The sequence below is a fragment of the Fusarium coffeatum genome (genome assembly GCF_003316985.1).
Source record: "Fusarium coffeatum strain FIESC_28 chromosome Unknown BRIP53273_contig_152, whole genome shotgun sequence".
NCBI lineage: Eukaryota > Fungi > Ascomycota > Sordariomycetes > Hypocreales > Nectriaceae > Fusarium > Fusarium coffeatum.
In genome coordinates, this window is record NW_022157945.1 from 61,262 (window position 1) to 80,653 (window position 19,392).

The window sequence follows — 19,392 nt, forward strand, 5'->3', positions numbered from 1 at the left end:
AGGATTTGAGTTTGGATGCAGCAGCGTGGTATCCTTTACCAGCCTTTGACTGTCTTTTTTGGTTTGGTTTGCCTATGCCTTCTTTTGTTTAGGCTGGGAAAGATAGCGAAAGTAGTTTCTAGTCTTTCATTTCGTACCCAAAATCAGGAGTATGCAGCGATAGATTGATTAACAACCGAGGTAGTATTGCAATTGCATTTAAGAAGTGCTTTCCAAGCTATTGCGCCCGTGTGTCTATATTTTGGCCTTTGCGGCGCCCTTGTTGGGGCGGGGTGCAGGCTTGCCTATGTGCTTTTGAAAATCGTCTGAGACGGTCGTCTTATCCTCCTTGGACTTGGCCGCCCATTCCTCAAACTGACGCTCATCTGCCCACCAACGCTCAAGCTCAAGCTTGATCCAATCAGCTGCAGCGGTGGCACACATGCGAGGATCTTCCATAGGGACTAAGTGGCCATTGTTCTCGCCGACGACTTTCTTGACACGACCCTGTGCCTCACCACCGCTACCACCGACCCCAGTTCCTGTAAGAGCCATCTTTTCATCCTGCAGTTCTGGCGGAGAAACGTTACTCTTTCCACCAAAGACATATAGAACACTGGGTCGAACATTAGGGAGGCGAGCGACAGTGTTGGGACCCTCGGGACGGTAGACGGGATACGTTGACCAGCGCCGATTGAGACTTGTATCGAGATCAGGCGCATGTTCGGGATGGACGACGTCTTTGCCTTGGGCGTCGTAGGCTTGCCAGCTGGGGCGCAAGAAAGTGAAAATCTCCTGATGCTTCGTCGTGGTTAAGGTTACACTTTCTTCGCCTGGCACATTACTGATACCGTACTCTATCCAACGCTGTAGCACGCGGGGATCCCAAGCCTTGTAGAAGGCGCTGCGACCGAAAGATGCTGCCGCTTCGGCGCGAGAAGGCCAGACTTCGCGACGGTACATACTTGCTGCCGCAGGGCCTGCGCTTGAGGCGCCAGGCGTAGAAGCAAAATGAGAGATGACTGGGTCGAGAAGTACAAGAGATGTGAAGACGCGAGGGTGAAGGAGCGCGACGTTTGTGAGAGCGTTTGCACCAAACGAGTGACCCATTGCCATTATCGGTGGTGGTGGACGGAATGTGTTTATCATGTGAAGGATATCGCGGGCATAGTCTAGCCAGCTTGCTAAATGAATGATAGTTAGCATGTGTAGATTTGAGTGAGAAGGAGAGTGAGTCTTACGATCATTACCAAGGGCATCTTGGTTGATGAGACCACTTTGGCCTTGCCATGCTGTATCAGCTATCCAAATATCTCGAATGCGGATGTTTCGCCGCTTGGATTCATGGTAGAACTCTTCCCATAGAGGTTCATAGAGTTCCTAGAAGCAGAAAGTTAACACGTATTTCTTATGGATGGATATTCTGAACAGTCTACCTTGGGAAAGCCATTGGCATGTCCGCCTATGATGGTTACATCGCCTTTTCGAGGATTGGTGTTGTCCTTGGGTGTATATTGCTTTATGTGAAGGTAGAGCTTCTCATCTTGAGAGTGTGATGTTGCGCGGGCGTATTCGCGTATATGTGAAGCCTCGATTGTGTGTTCTTGAATGGTGAAGGGAAAGGAGGACATGACGAAAGTAGGAATGCAGCTGAATGGCACAAACAAAATTATCGGTAGGATCTAATTAAGATATTCGTCTAGTAGGGTACAAGATGTATTATTTGAAGGTTGAATTGAATAGATAGCGCGACCTCGGCAAGGCGTGTCCAGGTGGTGGAGCACTGCTAAACTCAACGGGGCGGGAGTTGTGGGGGTGGGGAAAACATCCATAATCCATACCTCGGTACCTGCGCCCGGGAAGTGGAAGCCGATCTCTCTTCCTGCATTGCATTGTATCCATCCTTGGCCTTACCTTAACTGGACCTCACTTTACTTTATCGGTCCAAGTTAGGCAGAGACAACATCTTGACAAAATCATGAAATGCTTCAAATAGACTCCTCTTCAGATTATCCAGGCCAGGCGTGACGTGACGAGCTGGTCATGGCACAAAGACTGCTCCTCTTCGCAGGCGCACCGCCATCTTCATCTCTAACTTCAGAGTCATGTACGATAACTCAAATCGACGACTCTTTTGCCCAATTTCTAGGGCTGGTCCCTCCCAAATCAAAATCAGCACCTGCGCCATTGCAAAACCTCGCACCATGGCGGTCTCTCCCCCTGAACAGAAAACCTCTTCATACAGGGTTCAGTCAAACACACGATATCAGCGTTAACCTCGCCAACCAATCTGAGTTCTTCACCACGGCTGAAGTCTCATTTAATAAACAGTCACAGTCTCAGCCTTTTGAACAAGGTGACGCAGAAACGCTATTATCGCAGTTTTACGATCACTCTCTGGCCGTGCATAATCCGCTGCCTTCATCAAGGCTTGACAGTTTTGAGGAAACGGCTTTTGAAGAGACTTCTTTTGAGGACACTTCTTTTATGACTACTGTTGCTGCAGTCCGGGCTGATGCGACCGAGTCCGCGCCTTCGCATCTTTCTGACTTGGAAGATATACCTTCTGCATCAAAAATATTGGCTTTAAATCCCCAAACAATTACTCTCAATGTCATTGCTGGAATAATATCTATCGCCCAACCCCGAACGGTCACGACGCGCTGGGGTCGTACTCTATCCCTAGTAGAGATTCTACTCGGCGACGACACAAAGACAGGATTCGCTGTCACATTCTGGCTCGAAGAACACAACGCTGCTGCAGCTGAGATTAGGGCCCTACGCCGCCAAGACGTCGTTCTCATGCAAAATGTAGCCCTGCATGTGTTCCAAAACAAAGTATACGGCCAAAGTCTGCGAAGAGGCATGACTAGGGTCAGCTTGCTATGGCGACGAGACGGATCGGGTCTCTATTCGACTAGGGAGTTGTCGGGGCGCGGTCAGATGCATCCGCAGTTGCAAAAGGCCAAGCAGGTGAAAGATTGGGTGCTCAGATTTGTGGGAGCCGCTGCTGGGGTCAAGACAAGAGCTACAAGGGCGCGACTCTCATGGGATATGCCCCCAGACGATACACAGTGAGCGAATACAAGTATTGCAGGATAACTTTTGATTAACTGACTAGTCTATGGATATTATCATTAAGTACGCCAACTGAAGTCAAGAGCAGAGAGATTTCTGGGGTATTTATGCCAAATCATTCCATACATAACAAAACTGTTCCACAATTCCTATAGATTAAACGGGCACAGCAGGCTCGGCCTTTCTATCCTCGCCATCAGGCCCCTTCTTGACAGACTTCCATTGGAAGAATAGACAAGAAATGAGAGCACAAGCAGCACAGGCCAGGGAAATGTAAAAGGTGTCTCGGAGACCCTTCATGTATGCCTCCAGGACAGTGTCCAGAGCGTCCAGACGGCCCATCTTTCTCAAAGTGTCCTCAATCTCCGAAGCACCACTGTTGAGGAAAATGGTAGGATCAATGCCAATGTTATCAGCCTTGATTGTGTCGATGAGGCCGTTCTGGAAGACGGTTTGAGAGACCGCAATGAAGATGGCACCACCAAAAGCTTGTGCGAACTGAACGCAGGCAGTACCAACGGGAACCCACTCCTGAGGCAGTACAGTTTGTACGATGAGAACGCCGATCTGGAAACCTGCACCAATACCGAGACCAGCGAGAACCTGGTAGCCGAACCACTCTTTAAGGGGAGAGTTGACATCGAGGGTGGTGAGCATGCCGCAGCCGACGGTGTAGAGAACCATGCAAGGGATGATGACAAAGTTGTAGTAACCAATAGCGGTGATAAGACCTCCAGTGACGATGGAGCAAAGAACGGTAGCGAGGAGAAGTGGGAGAATCTTGATTCCAGCTTGGACGGCGCTAACACCCTGAATGGCTTGGAAGTAGAGAGCTGGGGCGTTGTCAGTTGCAGCATTGAAAAATATACATGGTTAGGACTTACAAAGGTAATAGATGAGAGGGAAGAAACCAGCACCGAAGAACATGGCGAAGACCATGGCAGCCAGGGTGTTGCGGTTCTTGAACAAACGTGGAGGGAGCGTTCCCTCGTCACCCTTCCAGAACTGGATACCGATAAAGATAGCAATCATGGCTCCGAAACCACAGAAGAGACCAATAATGCGCGAGTTGCTCCAAGCATAATCGGCACCACCCCATTGCAAGGCGAGTAGAAGACAGACGATGGCAGGGATGAAGATGGCAGCGCCAGCAAGGTCAAGCTTGCGGATACGGTCCATGAAAGTCAAGTTGACGCTGTCGGAGCTGTTGCGGTTGACATGGACGAAGAAGAAGACGATGATCATGGCGAGACCACCGATGGGAAGGTTGATGTAGAAGCACCATCGCCAGGTGGCATGCTCGGTGAAGGCACCACCAAGAAGAGGACCAGCAACGGAAGCAATACCCCACATACCGCCAATAAGACCAAAGGCAAGAGGTCGCTTCTCAAGAGGCATGATGAGAGACAGGATAACGATGGAACCAGAGAAAAGACCAGCCGTTCCAATTCCTGCAATAGCTCGTCCAACGATAAAGGCAACAGAAGAGGGCGCAACGGCCGAGATCAAGCTACCAATCTCAAAGATGAAGACAGCGACAAGATAGGCAATCTTGACATTGAAGTACTTGTAGATAGTTCCGTACATGGGCTGCAGAGCCGTGGTGGTGAGAAGGTAAGAGGAACCATACCATCCAATATCCTTGACACTCCGGAACTGGGCAGTGATGGCTCCAAGAGCGGGTGCGATAATGGTTTGGTCCAGAGCAACGAGGAAAATGGCGAGGCAGAGAGATGAGATAATGAGAGTGAGCTTGGCAGCGCCAGGATATTGAGGCTCTCCCTCAGCGGGATTGACATTGCTAGCGTTGATGGAGCCAGCACCAGCTTGTGGCTCTTTGTTGTCGGCAGTTGTATCCATGATGTTATTAGAGCCGACTTCAGTCTTTTCATCAGATGAGAGTCGAGTCTCTTCGACCATGGCGTTTGTTGGCGCCGTGGCGGGTGTAGTTGTCGCCATTGGTGATGTTCTCTTGTAACAGATTTGGTGTTGGTAGAGGAAGAAAGCCAACAAGAAGAAGGGATATCCTAGTTTATGTACTCTGTGCCCGTTCAAGAAATTGATAGTAGCGTTAGATCGGTCTCGGCTTGGTCCGGGGCAACCAAGATTGCTCCCGTTTGTTTCAAGAGGGAAAGGAAAAAGGGAAGGGAAGAGAAGGGAGGACTTTTATTATTAGATGTTTGCTTTTCTCGTTTGGGAGGAGCAACTAGCAGTGGAATAAAAAGGCGAGGGAAACGCGAATAGCGAGTAACGAGAACAAGAGGAAAGATTTTGGAGATGGGCTAAAGATTGTATAAATACCAAGTGTTAGTGTCAGTGTCAGTGTCAATCAATTATTGGCTTCATCAAGGTATGGCAACTACGATCTGATTGATGCACTGCAAATATTCCCCCCCTTTCCCGTCCTTTTTTTAGTCCGAAAAATGGACGACTTTGAATATTATCCGAGCATAAAAGAAATCGTGGAGACGCGGTAAACCATTCGTCCGTGGTCCGGTCAGCAACAGTACCTGCACAGGTTTCCAGGTTGTCTCAGCTGAAGCCAAAGTCAAAAAGTGACAGGCAGACTAGACAATTAATTAGAGGACCCAGTAAAATTGGGCTGATTCAATTCGATAGCCGGCCTAGTTTGAACTGAACTGAACTGAAATGTCATGTCTAGACTACCTACGCATGGGTCGGACAATTCTCCAAGGCCGATGTCCGAAGGAATGAAGTTTCTTTCATTTATTCATTCATTTTTGGCTTTTTAAAAGGGTCATTGATCTGGATCATCATTTCAAAATGCAGCGAGTATATCTCATCTCATCTCATATCTAGTCGATGGAGATACGATATCACCACCATATTGACTATTAACTTGTAGGTAAAGCACAGAGTAGGTACCTAATATTCGTACAAATTCTCTTCTCTCAACCTCAGCCGTTAAATGACAATCTCCACTACCTGGACTAGACAAGACGTTGAGTCAAACTCGATCTTCAAACCCCCGGTCCATCAGCCTGCATCCCGTGCCAAGCTCGGTCATCAGTCATCATAGACTTGACTTGGGCCCTGGTCTAGACCCTCGACCGTACTTCGACCGTCTCAGTTTTCGGATTCAACACCATTCTCCGTTATCTTATCTCCGCCATGCTCCGGATCGACTGATAACGCCGACGACGGAAAAGACGGAGGAACTCTATTTCCTCGCCCATAAATTCAATTTAATCTTATTCGATATCTGACGTTGATTGAAACTGCACACACGTTTAGAACTTTATACATGCCATTACCCGTTGATGTTGTCAAACCTTGTCATTTCCTTAAAGACATTAACACGGCGTCTCGTCATACATGAATATCCATGGTTGCACGAGAACAATACATTGTTTCAATTGACATGCACGTTGAAACTTATGCTAGCACCAGTACCTAACATTTGATCGTGATAACTTCATTTATGCTTTCCCATCTATAACCAGCCTAAACCGCACCTCTAAACGTAAACATTTGTCATCCTTTTCCATGCTAATCATCATTGCTCCTCTGACTTCTCAACTTCTTCCTCTTCCTTCTTCTCCTCTCCAGGAACCCATACTAGTAGTCCATCCTCATCAATCTTCATCCCCTCTGTTGGTATTATGCGCAATACCTTCTGGAAATACTTGTCTCGCACTGTCAGTTTTGGCCGTATCCAGACTCCACTGACATGCGGCAGCAGCCGATAGGTTGTCGTCCGTCTTGACTGCGGAAGCAAGTTCAGCGTCGTCTGCTTCGCACCAGAGAATGCAAAGTCCTCACTCGGTTCCATGCCGAGACCAAATGTAAGGAAATGATTCGATGGGTTCTCGACTGTCATGTCCAGCTGCAGTAACCCTGGAATATCATCTTCTGTCTTAGAGGCGTGGTACACAGACGCTAGCACTCGCGGCTCTGTACCTAGTACAAGGTATTTGCCGACCGGCATAGTTGTCGTGTTAACTGGTCCATCGCTGCGGTCCTGGCGCTGCCATCGGATGACAAACGCCAACTCGAGCGTGACAGGGTGCCTATCCTCCATCGTAAGCTTCTGGGCTACAAGATCGAACTGTGCATCCTGCATCGTCTTGGGCGAAACGACTACCCCTTCTTGTGATACATTGGGTCCTTGAGTCACGTTGCATCGTGCACCACCGACACACGACACCACCTTGAGGTCCATCCCAACGACCTTCAGATCTTCCTGGGCAAATGATGCGTAGTGACATAGGAGGCACCACTTTTGCGCAAAGCCTCTGGCTACACCTTCCTCCGTATCTCCGAGCCCCTCGGAGTCGAAAAGGCTCGGCCAGGGGCCTGGGTGAAGGCGTGGGACCAAATCATAGTTTGCTTCGAATGCATTTACTATGTTGAGCTGGACTGTAAGCATCTGCATAATCGGTGTCGCGATATCTGAATCCAGATGATAAGACGTCCTCAGGTGCAGATCCAGTGTTGTGGGAGTCGAAGGGGGCTCAATATGCAGGATTAGCTTGACTGACGCTGTACTCTTGATCGCACCTAGCGTAAGTCCTGAAATCTTGGATTCTTCCGTTGATGCTTCTGCGCTACCTTCATGCCCGTCGATCTCAACTCGGACTGCGGGCACCTCCTTTCCGAACAGATGAATGTCCAATTTGGCAGTAGCAGAATCCTCCTCCGCATTGATCACCTCAACTTGCAGAGCGATTGCTTCGTTTGCATAGTATTGAGCGAGGGGCTCCAAGAGCTTAATCTCCATCTTGGGCGGTCGAGGCTGAATTTGTATGGTACCTGCTTCTGGTCGTGTGCTTCTGGGCTTTGATGAACCCTGAATGTACCAGCCAACAACAGGGTCTGTAGGGCGGATCTTCAATTTGTAATCGAGATCGAAACTATCGTTTGTGTGGGAAAGGGTGACAGCTGCGGCTGTCGCAGTACCTGGCTCTCTCAGGGGTATGTTCATCTCAAAGACCCGAGTGTGGCCAGGTCTGAGTCTTAGATTAGAATGTCCCTTCAACAATGTCGGTAGCTCATCCTCCGACCCTTCAGCGTAATCTTCCTTCAAAGACAACGTTAGGATAGAACAGCCTGTTGCTGGCGATGATTCCTCCTCTTCCGAGGCCTCGTGCTCAAGTAATATCGGTTTCAAGCTCCCGTCAAATTCGGCTTTCAGGGAGCTAAAGGTGATTGGGGCGGCATCCCGAAACGTATGTGAGGTTATCGCAAGTTGCGCGGTGCAACTCTCACCAGCTTTCCCCTCTTTGTTTCGAAACACGAAAGATGCTGAAACGAACGATCCAGACTTTCCGTCACTCAAGATGATAGAGGGCTTTTCATCCGTAGTGATTCCTTCAAGCGACCTGGTAATGTCATAATGCCACTGGGGTTGCCGCATGAAGTCTGGTTTTGATTAGTACATTTAGTAATATCAATGGTTCGGAACACTCACGGTTGCCCATTAGTTCCCAGTCTGCAGCAACCACCAAATCGGGACGGTGAGCTCCTGCAGCAATCTTTCGCATAGTCAAGCACAGGTCCTCTGATATGTTAATCCAGCCTTCTGATCGAAATGCGACGTCCTCCCAGAAAGGCAGTAGCATTTGAATCGCACCATCCCATTGTCCCATGTTGGCAAACTCCCTCGCACACTCCAGGGACATCTCTGTAGCGAGCCTTGTTTGATTACGAGCTTGAAACTGTGCGCTGGCCGCCTGGAGGCAATCAATGACCAACTGCGCATGGTTCACTCCTTTGCCAGAGAGCGGGTGTTCTTGATAAGGCTCTGGGCACATGTACGTGTCGTATGCGAAGGCCTTGCTGGCGACTGCGGATGCGGGTGATGTGTCGGGTGAATGTCTATCATCCTCCGGTATTTGATGCGCCAGTTTCCGACGAGCGACAATGTGACGTGCTGCTATCCGATACCAGTAGCCTGTGTGATGTAGCAATTCCCATGGTGAAACTCTCTCACCCGAGACAGATTTATCCTGGGGAACATAGATTGCCCCTGCCGCTGGGGCCAAAGCTGGTATGCCTACCCTTTCGACCAGGTTGGCCATGACTGTAGCCCATCGAGCCTCCCAAGCCTGCCACCCATAGTTGTTGGTTCCCCGCCCGCGGCGATCGACAAAGTCCGCGATTCGTTCTCGATGGGAGTGCCATTTTCGCACAGCCAGTGTGGTCTGTCCCATCCACAGATGGCATCTCAAACACCGTATCGCTATAACATCCGCCAAAAGTCGGGCCTCGTTCCAGCGCGGGCTCCAACTAGGAATAATGTCCAGCACGTCCTGCCCAAGGAGCACCTCATATGCTTGCTCGAAAAACCGCAGGGCCGCATCCGTCTCTTGTCGAAATTCTGCAAGGATCGCTGACTTAAAGTCATATCTGAAATTCCAGTCCGATAGTGACAGTGTCTGGGACGTTCCAGTTGTAGGAGGTACAGTTGGCTGGGGTGCTATGCCACGAGATCGCTTCTTCCTGGCATGCCGTCCCAAGTCGCGGTAGTATTCCACAGCTGATGTGTACAGGACCCCTAGTATGTTGTCGAACACTTGCTTCTGATCATTTTGCGAGTCTTGCGACGGAACGTAGAAGACAGACTTGGGGTCCAAAGCTGTTCCTCTCCGTATGCTCTCTAGCCTCTCCTGGATACCTTCAGCTAGTGAGAGAGGTTCGCTTTCGTTGTCTCCGATCAAAACTATCGCTAGCCGGGTCTTGTATCCTGATCGTAGTAGAGCGCCCTTAATGTTATTGATATCGGACTTGATGTGGTTGTCTTGCAGTGTCATAGAATTCGGGTCGCTCGTGAGTGAGTAGAAGCACAAGTATACACTAGGAACAAGGTCCTGGTGCTTCTTGATCCATTGCGCGTCGATCAGACCATCGGGATATAATGTTGATATGGGACTTAAAGGCGAAAAGGGCGAATGCAGTGTCGGGTGTTCGCTAAGAGGTTCGATACCTTCGGGAAGACGAGCTCGGCGCGGCGGTAATAAAAACGACTACCCAAATGGTTAGAACAGCAGCTTGACGACTAATGTCCCCGCGCTCGCTTACCCTCCCAGTAGTCCTGGCCCGAAACCTATACTGTTCACTTCTCTCGAAGGCGCTCCACGACTTTGCGCTTGCATCGACATCTTTAAAGTACTGCGACAGAGCCTCCGCATTCTTGCCATCGATGGGCGGTATCTCTGATCGGAGGAGGATGCTCTGTTCCTTGAGTTCTGCGCTCAGCGGTAGCTCGTTCGTGTCGCTGTTGAGACCGGAAGCCACTAGAAGGGGGACATTATGGTCCAGACTTCCCGTCGGATACCCGTCCATGGTAAAATATTTGTGAATGCGAATGCATGAGTTCGCTATAGCGAATGTTGGCCGGGCTTAGAGCTGCTGTAGCCAAACGACGTTAGCCATCCATGTTGATACCCATCGCATGTGCCCCTCGTTAGCGCTATAGCCCACTTACAAAGCTCAAAGAGAAGTAAGAAGCCGCTCAGTACGTTATACCAAATTTCAGATAGAAGAGAAGTGACCTTTCTGTCTAGGAACTGTTACAAACTTCATTGGGACAAAACGACATCATTATTTATTCGAAGCATGCCTCAGCAACCTTTAGATGAACGCTTGGCCGTTAACGGCACCCCTGCAATTGATCAGTAGCTGACCCCCGGAACCGGAATAATACCAACCGCCGAATCTCCAAAACTTCAAGATTCAACCTTGCGATTGTAGCGACAGCAGCAATTGACCACGGATAAACCCCCATTCGCCCCGCCTCGACCGACGCCTTCCCACGAAACGAGTCCGAACGTTTCCCTCGCGAATCTCTCAAGATGAGACCTACACAAGCGCTCTCGGTCGGTCGATACCGCCATATTAGACTCACCACCAAGGATGTTGGAAAAGGCTTCTACAAGGGTAACCGCACTGGTTCCATGGGTCGACACACAAAGTACGGAGGCTACATAATCGAGTGGAACAAGGTCCGAACATATGCTGTTCCGCCTCTGAAGGACTTCAAGGTACGCTGTGATATTCTTGGTCGTAATGCTTCGGAAAGTTAATAATTGTGGAATAGCTTACACCATTCGTGAGCCGAGAGGTCAAGCCGCAATCGGGAGACTACAAGGGCCTCGACAAGGGTCCTCAAGATCCTTACTTCTACGTCGAGCAGTGGAAGCGATTCAATGGTGTGGATTAAGCGAACCAAAACGATCAGAATTGGTTTGGAGTGGGAGGATTTCTAGACAAAAGCGAATCTAGGACGAAGACATGACGTACCTACCAGAGACCCGGGGATCTCTGCGAGGCCGTATATACCCCTATACACTGTAATACTATGTATGATTATGGACTCAACAGGTTGAGAACGATGAATGTTGAGTATTCCTGTTTCATATGGACTATTGACTATGGATGTTGATTACATACGCAAGAAAACGACTATAACGATGGTGCTTTGACACACGGGATATCCTGACTGTACAAAAAAGGGTACAACTGACTCTATCCCACCGATTGCACCAAAAGATGAACTCCTTTCCGTGAAACCCTCCTCTTACTTGACCCTAGGAAGGTCTTCCTGGGCCGTGACAAATGTATCTAGGCCGGGTCGTTCCAATGGTGTAACAAGTATGCTCGATGCTCCATCATCTAATTCACTCTTCTCTTTTGATACACCATTCTCCTGGACCCTTTCATCTGGTTCTGCTGGCTGGGTGGCTGGGCTCATAGGTCGTGAGCTGGGCATCGCAGTAACATTCGATTGCAAGGTTCTCATGCTGGCAGTCTCTGCTTCCTTCTTGAGACTGAAAGGGACTGCCGTACCGTCAAGGAAGGGTCGTTTTCCTGCAATCTCGATAGTCGGCGCATCCTGTGAGGTGAGCTGGGTCGACTGTGAAGGTTGAGTGCCGTCGTCATCTTGAAAGATTGGGCTCATGGGTCTTGAGCCTGGAAGGGGCGTGGTATCAGACTGAAGTGTCATCATACTGGCCGTCTCGGCATTCTTATTGAGACTAAACGGCAACGCGATGCCATCCAGGAAAGGCCGTTTGCCTGCCACGCCGGTTTCTGGCGCATAATCTGGACTGAGCAGACTAGGTCTGGCTGCTTCTTGTTCCTTTCGTTGCTCAATGAGATTAGCAACTGGAGTATCCTCGGTGATAGGATGGCTGCCCGTCTGATTCTCATCGGTGACCATTTTCGTATGAGATCTACTCCTGGATCGGCCTGTTTGCAAAGGTGGCCTGTCTTGTTCTTCGATATCGGCAAAGGAACGAGCCCCCTCACCTTCAGCAGTGGTGGCAACTCGGGTCACTGGTTGTCCTGATGCCTTCTTCTCTCGTTCGACGGTCATCTCGTCATGTTTGGAACCCCAGAGAGACCACATTGCTAGACCCCAGCTCTTTTGTTGCTTCTTGCTCCCTTCTACTAGCTTGGAATCAATTCTTCGTCTACCAGCCAATGCCGTTGGAGGTGGGCATTCGCCAGGGCCGAAGTTGTGATAGCCTACGGCCATATCGGAAATCATTCTCTGGTGTATTTTTGACTTCGCCGATGCGTATCGATGATCCCACTGGTCCTTCATAGCCAGCCATTTCTTCACCGTGCCCTCTTTCACAACACCCACAGACACAGGGTCTACGCAGCATGCTGTGAGCTCAGCTTCGGGTACTAACGGCAAAGTTGCGCCATGGCGGGTAACTCTTTGTCGGATCATGTGGTTCTTGAAATGTGGCAGAGGATCGCCAGCCTTTCCAACCTGGCCAGACTCCAAACTATCGGATCCTACAGTTTCCGGGGTTTTAGGGGGCTTTTTCTGGGATTCGCCATCGGAACCAGATTCAGAGATAATCGATATTTCGTCATCGTCGAGAATCTCGATACCACGCTTCTGAGCTCTGGCAAGAGCCCATGCTCCGAACTGAGCCACAGATCTGTACATGTATTTGGCAGGTCGTGTGAAACTTAGTGTTGGTGCCACATGGCAAAGGTCGTCCCATACTTGGAGTTGAACATCTGTCGGTTTGTATTGCTCCAGCAATGCTTTCCCCTCTGGTGTCAGTGACCCTTCTGGGGGCGCGTATTTCGCAGGGTTGGTGCATTTGTGGGCCATGTATATCTGTTCATCTCGGAGAATCTCGCCTCCTCCAACCATAATGAGAAGCGGAGGCAGACCACCCAGTGTAGGCTGCATAACTGGGCTGACCAGTGGGTGAGCAAGAAGCTCGTTAGTAGTATACATCTAAACGCGTCAGTACCTAGTTGACTATGCCATCTACCAAGCTTACCTGGATTTGGTCTTTCAGCTTCACAAGCTTACCATCGATGCTGACGGAAAGAAGCTTCTCAGAGTTAACAGGAACCCCACCATTGATCCATTCCGACCTTGATGAGACATCTGACGGTTGCTGCTTCGCAACAGGCGCTTGCTGCTTCTCCTTAAGTTCATTCTTCCCTGGAGTCTTCTTTGTCTCACTCTTCTTCTTTTTCAAAGCTTCCTCTCTCAACATTGCCACATCATCCTCATTTGGTGGGGGCCAGGCTTTGGAAGGCTTGTGGTGAAAACCAGCTTGTGGAATGTAATCAAAGGGTGCGTCACCAGCGACGCTGGGAAACGAGTGTGTCAAGTCGACCCATGGGCTGATGAGAATAGCACCAGCGGGGAGTGGAATTCCTTGATCTCGAAGAATACACAAAAGAGACACAACCATACCACCACCCGCGGAATCACCCGCTAGGACGATGGTTGTCGGGTCTTGTACGGTGAGCAGGTAGAGATAGGCAGCGAGGCAGTCGTGAAGACCGCATGGGAAAGGAAACTGTGGCGAAAGGCGATATCTAGGCGCAAAGACGCGCGCTTTAAGCTTTCGCGCATGTCGCTGCATTTGATATCGATGCTCGTCAACGCTACCAAAGTAGTACGCGCCTCCATGGATATACATCATGACGCGCCGCGACTTGCCCCCTTCCTGCTTTCGCTCGTAAGCATCAGCGCGCATCTCAATCCATTCAGCATCGAGGGTGGTCTCTGGTTTCCGCCATTGCCACCACTTCTCTCCACCAACTTGCTTGATACCATCGGGGCCCAATTGCTTTTGCAAAGATTCGGCAGCACGCGTCAGATGGTCCTCGGGAATGGTAACATCTTCGACTTTGACCCATTGAGGATGCGGTACCCATTGCGCCGTGAAAGCCTGAAGTTCTTCAACAGTATGATGCGATGCATACTCGAGGAAGGATCGGATCAGGTGGAGTCCTTCATCGTAAGAGAGATGCGCGGTTGGGCGCTGTCTAAGAGGTTTTCTATTGAAATACTGGAAGTAATGAGTTAGTTATTGAGGGAAAAGCAATCAGTCCCAAGGTATTGGTTGAATGCCAATGCCAATCCAATATTTTGTTTGTCCCCGCAATAAGGATGCAGATCGGTCTTACGATGAGCGCGTACTTACATGAGAAAATAAAGTAGAGACAACTGTCGGCGTGACAGCAAATGAGACGGACGTGGTATTGAGCGAGTTCATGGCTGTGAATCTCCGTGATCGCTGGGTACGCGACTGTCGGTGGCTTTAGAAGCTATTAAAGAAGCGCCATCTGCCATAGAAGCTTGACAGATTCAAAACCAAAAGCAAGACATGACATGAAAGAGACCAGTCCAATCCGTTCAGGCTCGACTCAGCTGAACCCAAAACCTAATGCTAGTCAGGGTCTCATGATGTCATCTATCCCTGGCTCAGGATGAGTGTCAATGCATCCAATCTTACCCCTGACTCCACGACGGAAGGGAGCATTTGAGTCTGCACCTGCTGCATGCAGTGAGTGAGTCGCTCATTTTCATTAAAAAGTGGCCTGTGCTTCGTCTTTGTGGGGAAGATTTCTAGCCAAGAAATCAAGTAATGGATTACAGATGCTATAAACAGGACAGTATAGCTGTTCAAAACTTGGAAATGTTAATAAAAAACGTCAAAATTGGCGGTATTCAATTTCCCCGTAGTCGGAAATTTTCTTTACCTCTCAAGCGAACTCGATTGCCATTTATACAACAAAAATAGATATCATCCAGATCGCAAGGTACGAGGTTCCAGTCATGTGGGCCTATCGTAGGCCAAGGCGGGGCCAATGTGAGTGGTAAAAAAAAACACCAAAAATTTTGTGCAGAACCATCTTCCAGATTGCCCCTCCAACCCCGCCAAAAATCATAACCGCAATCATGGCCTCTACAGAACCCGCACAGCTGCCCCCAGCTGGTAAGTTTATGCTCTGGGAAAGGAGAGCCAGTTTGAATTAACTCAAAAACTACAGCCGAACGTCAGTCTGAGTTCGAACAAGCCGTCGCATACGCCCTTCACCTTTGGCCTGCCCTTACACTATCCGTCCAGAACGGCTGGGGAGGTCCCGACTCTGCCGATAAGCGCGACTGGTTTGCCGGCGCCGTCGTCGAGCTTTTTCCCGAATACACCGATGCGCCTCCCAAGAATGGCAAGACTCCCGAAGATCCTGATCTCGAGGAGATAGAGACCGTCCTCCTGCAAGTTATGGTTGACGAATTCGAGGTCAACGTCGACGACGATTCAGGCACAGAGGTGGCTGCCAATATTCTCCGTGCTCGGGCCAGTTGTACTCTTGGAACCTTTGAGGAGGTCAAGACTCTGCGAACACGGTGGTTGAACCGAAAGGGTACAAAGGTCGAGGGTGTCTTCAAGAGAGTTGAGGACGACGATCAGGACACGGATTGGGAGAGTGGTGATTCGGACGACGACGATGAGGGTGGTGCTGATGTCGAGATGGACGAGGCTCCTGCTCTGGTTGCGGCACCTAAGGAGAAGCCCCAGCCCCAGGTGGACGAGGACGGCTTCACCATGGTCACCAAGAAGAAATAAATTCAGCGACGACGAAAACAACACAAAAGGCGTAGGCCGGAGGTGATATTAGGATATCAGACACGAGTTCCTGGTATTTCAATATCAAACTACAGGCTCTGGTTCAACATGCCAATCACAAAATACCGAACGCCGAGCTGGACAAGCAAAATCCGATCATCCCAAGCATATACTAGACCAATTTTAGGCTCTATTCCCAGTCATCATCGCTATCTGAATCATCGTCGCTGTCTTCCTCGTCACTACTCTCTGTCTTCTTCTTGGGGTCCTTTGGGTTCTTAGGACTGTTAGGAGTCTGAGTTGTCTTCCCAGAGGCCGCACCGACAACGTCATAGCTAGCTTCACTATCGGCTTGTGACTTCTCATCATTGGATTTGCGAGGCTCAGTTGGCTTCGGCAGGGTCTTTGCGGGGGGTTGGGTAGCAGTGGTGGTAGTGGTGGTGGTGGTGGAGGAGGAAGAAGCGGTGGCGGCAGCAGCAGGAGTAGGGGCAGTCTTGGGCTCGGACTTGGGTTCAGCCTTTGGTGCAGTCTTGTCCTTGTTGGCGGGAGTGCTGGTGTCGGCCGAGTCGTCGGAGTCATCATCGTCAGAATCATCGTCACTCCAGGCAACCTCATCCTCGGCAGATGCAGCTGTTTGTTTGTTAGTGAATTGTTGTCGAGATGTCATAATTGACCCACCCTTGAGGAGATCCCGTCGTCTGGCTTCGGCTGTCTCGATACCGTGACGAAGGAAATAGTAGCGCTTCCAGAAGTCAACGTAGGGAACCTGGTCGGGAACAAGCTTCTCCATGGTAGCTCGCAAGTCAGGGAATTTCTGTAGATCATCATTAATATCGGGGGTCTTCTTGTCAGCATCAAACTCCTTTGACCAAACAGCATAATCAGCACTGTTGGGGTCCTTAGTGAAGCTCTCAGTCGAGGTGTGAATAACATGTAGTTGAGCATCAAATCTTGAGGTATGGATCACCCGCTTGCCTTGAGCGTCCTTGCTTTCAAAGAGAACAGTGCCACTTTGATCAGACTCCTGTGGTGGTGCGATGCTGACAGCGTCACGAAGGAAGTTTCGGACGTTGCCACCAAACTTGATGAGAGCCTCATCGGCGGCATCCTCAGCTCGTTGAAGGTCCTTCAACCTCTTGGCGGCTTCAGCCCGAAGACGAGCAAGGGTATTCTCAGATTGTTTCGCTTCTTGGGAGCCATCTTGAGAAGCTCTTGGAGTGGCCTGATCCTTCTCTCCATCCTTTGAGCTCTCACCTCCTGTAACAGTATTGAGTGAAAGGTTCCGTGTATGACTCAAAATAGTTGAGCGCAGGGTTGTAAGCCCCTTCGACGCATCTTCACCCACTTCAGCCAACTCCTTTGATGCTTGTGTATATACCGATTCACCCTGTCCATGTTAGATGGGTTATGGTTGTGGACTGGGATGACATACCTGCTTGGCTACAGTGCCAAAGAAACCGCCAATCCTGGCGCCCCATGGACTGTTAGAAAACGCCTTGTAAGCGTCCTGGAGGTCCTCATTCAGAGTTGACTGGGGTTGGGTAGTCTTTGGCTCTTCCGTCTTCTTAGCGTAGCCATCCTCTGTGATATGATCGTAAGCCAGATCCATGGCGGCGAGCTAAGAAGTATCGTTCTAAGTCGATGTATTCCAGACTATGTCCCAGAGTTTTAATCTCGATAACGAATTGGTTGCTTAATGCGTTGAAGGTCACTTTATTCGATATCTCCTGTCTTTGACTTGGATCTCCCTTGTTCTCCTGACTGTACTGGCGGGGTCCAATGGTTGGGCACGGGCCAAGATGCTCACGTGATGCTTCCTTTGCCTTCTTGTCACGACACCTAACCTATAGCCTGTAATCTGAATTCGGATAGTCATGATGGACACCTTCTCTCTTTTTGGCGACAATTCAAGGATTTCTGTGTGCTCCAAGTGATTGTATTTAGTCTTTCCAGGGTTCCGAGTAATTTGGTTATATTTTTGGTCTGAAAAAGCTGCCTCTGCCTCCAATTACTTTAGTTGTAGGCGGCAAGGTTCTTTGTCTGAACATCTGGCATAATCCCACACATTCAATTCCACTCCATCTCAAGCATAGGTCGGTTTATGTGTTGTTTTACCCCATCCCGGCTGGCACCGGAACCACCAAACTTCATTTTCCACATTAGATTGCATGTGGGAAGCTTGTAAAGAGGGGAAAGAGATTGGGGGCTGGGAGGTGAGAGCCGAGAACAGCACGATCGATCGATGCGTTGTTTCTATCCTCGATACCATCGTAGCCTCCGACCGGCATCGTCAAAATAGCAACCAACGTCTATTGGTCTTGATGCAGGAATAGTCTCTGTTGAACTAGGTATAGCGGACATGCCTTTGGAACTAACTATCCCAACAATTTCGGTTGAATACTGTTGATATGTACAAGGAGCTTCTGTACTCTATAGTACTTCGGCCCCCAAGGTTTCAAGCCCCTGAGCTTACAAGCATTCTGACTGCAGATAATCGTCATAGCAGCCCCGGATTAGGGTCGCAACGTGTGCTGAGGGAACCCTTGCTTCAAACATCTTAATGCCACAGGAAGGTGGTGTTGATACCCTTGGATCCTCAACATGGAGGGGGCGGTAGAGGACCCTTAATCCGTGACATACCCGACATTCTCACGTGCTCCAATCCTTCGATTGATTGCGCGTCTGAGGTAGGACGATCAAGCACGTACATCTTGATAGGTTTCCTCACCATGCGACTGCAGTCGCCCTATCTAATTGAACCTTTCACAAGAGGGGCATGCTCTGGCCCTAGAGATCACGATCGCAGATGATGTCAGTTGTCATGTTAGAACAGTCCGGACAATACTGTACTTATCAACTACGTCATAGCTATCATGGAAAAGACCAAATTGGGAGCTTAAGCCAAGGAGTTGTCAACGCCTCTAAAACCCACAATTGTTTGCGTCTGGGGAGGGGGATCCTCGTGCCAGAGTTACTTTGAGGATTGCAGAGCTGTAATTGGCTGACAGCTTGTCCGAGGCTCGGGAAGACTGAGGATCATTGCAGGCGGGGACTATCGTGGATCCACGATCCAGGGGCAAGCTTTTGATTGGCTGATGAAACTCACATCTTAGATGCACAATGACGACATGACTCTCATCAAGCTCATCTTGTGAGAAGCCCAGAAGCCAAGCTTCAACGCCATGTCAATGCCCCTTTCGATAGAGCCAATCCCAACACGTTAAGCTGCATCTGGCTGCATGTCATGGCCCGTTCTAGGTCTTTTCCCTGATCGCGATCGCGGTCAAGTGATCCTCTTAGACGGGATTGTTGTCCGTGAAGATCCGCCGATCGAGAGGTTTTGACGTCAACAGAAGTAAACAAGGAATTGCCTTTCGGTTGCTTATGGATAAAAATGCCGAAATGCCATCGATGTGTTGAATGCTAAATTACTATATAAACCCCGAGTTCTCCCACCTGGAAAGTTTCTTTCTTC

At 49.6% G+C, this 19,392-nt stretch overlaps 8 protein-coding genes across 8 annotated transcripts; 3 read left to right on the top strand and 5 right to left on the bottom strand.

Moving 5' to 3' along the window:
- Positions 1-234: 234 nt before the first annotated feature.
- Positions 235-1,610, bottom strand: FIESC28_07049 (uncharacterized protein; the record flags this gene model as incomplete). The annotated part of the gene is made up of 3 exons (XM_031161191.1): positions 235-1,163; positions 1,221-1,359; positions 1,416-1,610. 3 exons carry the CDS (start codon positions 1,608-1,610, stop codon positions 235-237), a joined length of 1,263 nt encoding a protein of 420 aa, XP_031014737.1.
- A 412-nt stretch (positions 1,611-2,022) lies between these two features.
- Positions 2,023-3,057, top strand: FIESC28_07050 (uncharacterized protein; the record flags this gene model as incomplete). The annotated part of the gene is made up of 1 exon (XM_031161192.1): positions 2,023-3,057. The coding sequence occupies one exon, from the start codon at positions 2,023-2,025 to the stop codon at positions 3,055-3,057; it is 1,035 nt and encodes a 344-aa protein (XP_031014738.1).
- Positions 3,058-3,213: 156 nt separating this feature from the next.
- FIESC28_07051 (uncharacterized protein) lies at positions 3,214-5,016 on the bottom strand (the record flags this gene model as incomplete). Its single annotated transcript, XM_031161193.1, has 2 exons — positions 3,214-3,890; positions 3,942-5,016. 2 exons carry the CDS (start codon positions 5,014-5,016, stop codon positions 3,214-3,216), a joined length of 1,752 nt encoding a protein of 583 aa, XP_031014739.1.
- Positions 5,017-6,574: 1,558 nt separating this feature from the next.
- Positions 6,575-10,362, bottom strand: FIESC28_07052 (uncharacterized protein; the record flags this gene model as incomplete). Its single annotated transcript, XM_031161194.1, has 3 exons — positions 6,575-8,439; positions 8,489-10,043; positions 10,099-10,362. The coding sequence occupies 3 exons, from the start codon at positions 10,360-10,362 to the stop codon at positions 6,575-6,577; spliced, it is 3,684 nt and encodes a 1,227-aa protein (XP_031014740.1).
- Positions 10,363-10,871: 509 nt separating this feature from the next.
- Positions 10,872-11,239, top strand: FIESC28_07053 (uncharacterized protein; the record flags this gene model as incomplete). The annotated part of the gene is made up of 2 exons (XM_031161195.1): positions 10,872-11,060; positions 11,117-11,239. 2 exons carry the CDS (start codon positions 10,872-10,874, stop codon positions 11,237-11,239), a joined length of 312 nt encoding a protein of 103 aa, XP_031014741.1.
- A 357-nt stretch (positions 11,240-11,596) lies between these two features.
- Positions 11,597-14,561, bottom strand: FIESC28_07054 (uncharacterized protein; the record flags this gene model as incomplete). The annotated part of the gene is made up of 3 exons (XM_031161196.1): positions 11,597-13,282; positions 13,329-14,354; positions 14,490-14,561. 3 exons carry the CDS (start codon positions 14,559-14,561, stop codon positions 11,597-11,599), a joined length of 2,784 nt encoding a protein of 927 aa, XP_031014742.1.
- A 686-nt stretch (positions 14,562-15,247) lies between these two features.
- Positions 15,248-15,917, top strand: FIESC28_07055 (uncharacterized protein; the record flags this gene model as incomplete). The annotated part of the gene is made up of 2 exons (XM_031161197.1): positions 15,248-15,284; positions 15,340-15,917. The coding sequence occupies 2 exons, from the start codon at positions 15,248-15,250 to the stop codon at positions 15,915-15,917; spliced, it is 615 nt and encodes a 204-aa protein (XP_031014743.1).
- A 190-nt stretch (positions 15,918-16,107) lies between these two features.
- FIESC28_07056 (uncharacterized protein) lies at positions 16,108-17,526 on the bottom strand (the record flags this gene model as incomplete). The annotated part of the gene is made up of 3 exons (XM_031161198.1): positions 16,108-16,547; positions 16,596-17,304; positions 17,350-17,526. 3 exons carry the CDS (start codon positions 17,524-17,526, stop codon positions 16,108-16,110), a joined length of 1,326 nt encoding a protein of 441 aa, XP_031014744.1.
- Positions 17,527-19,392: the final 1,866 nt, after the last annotated feature.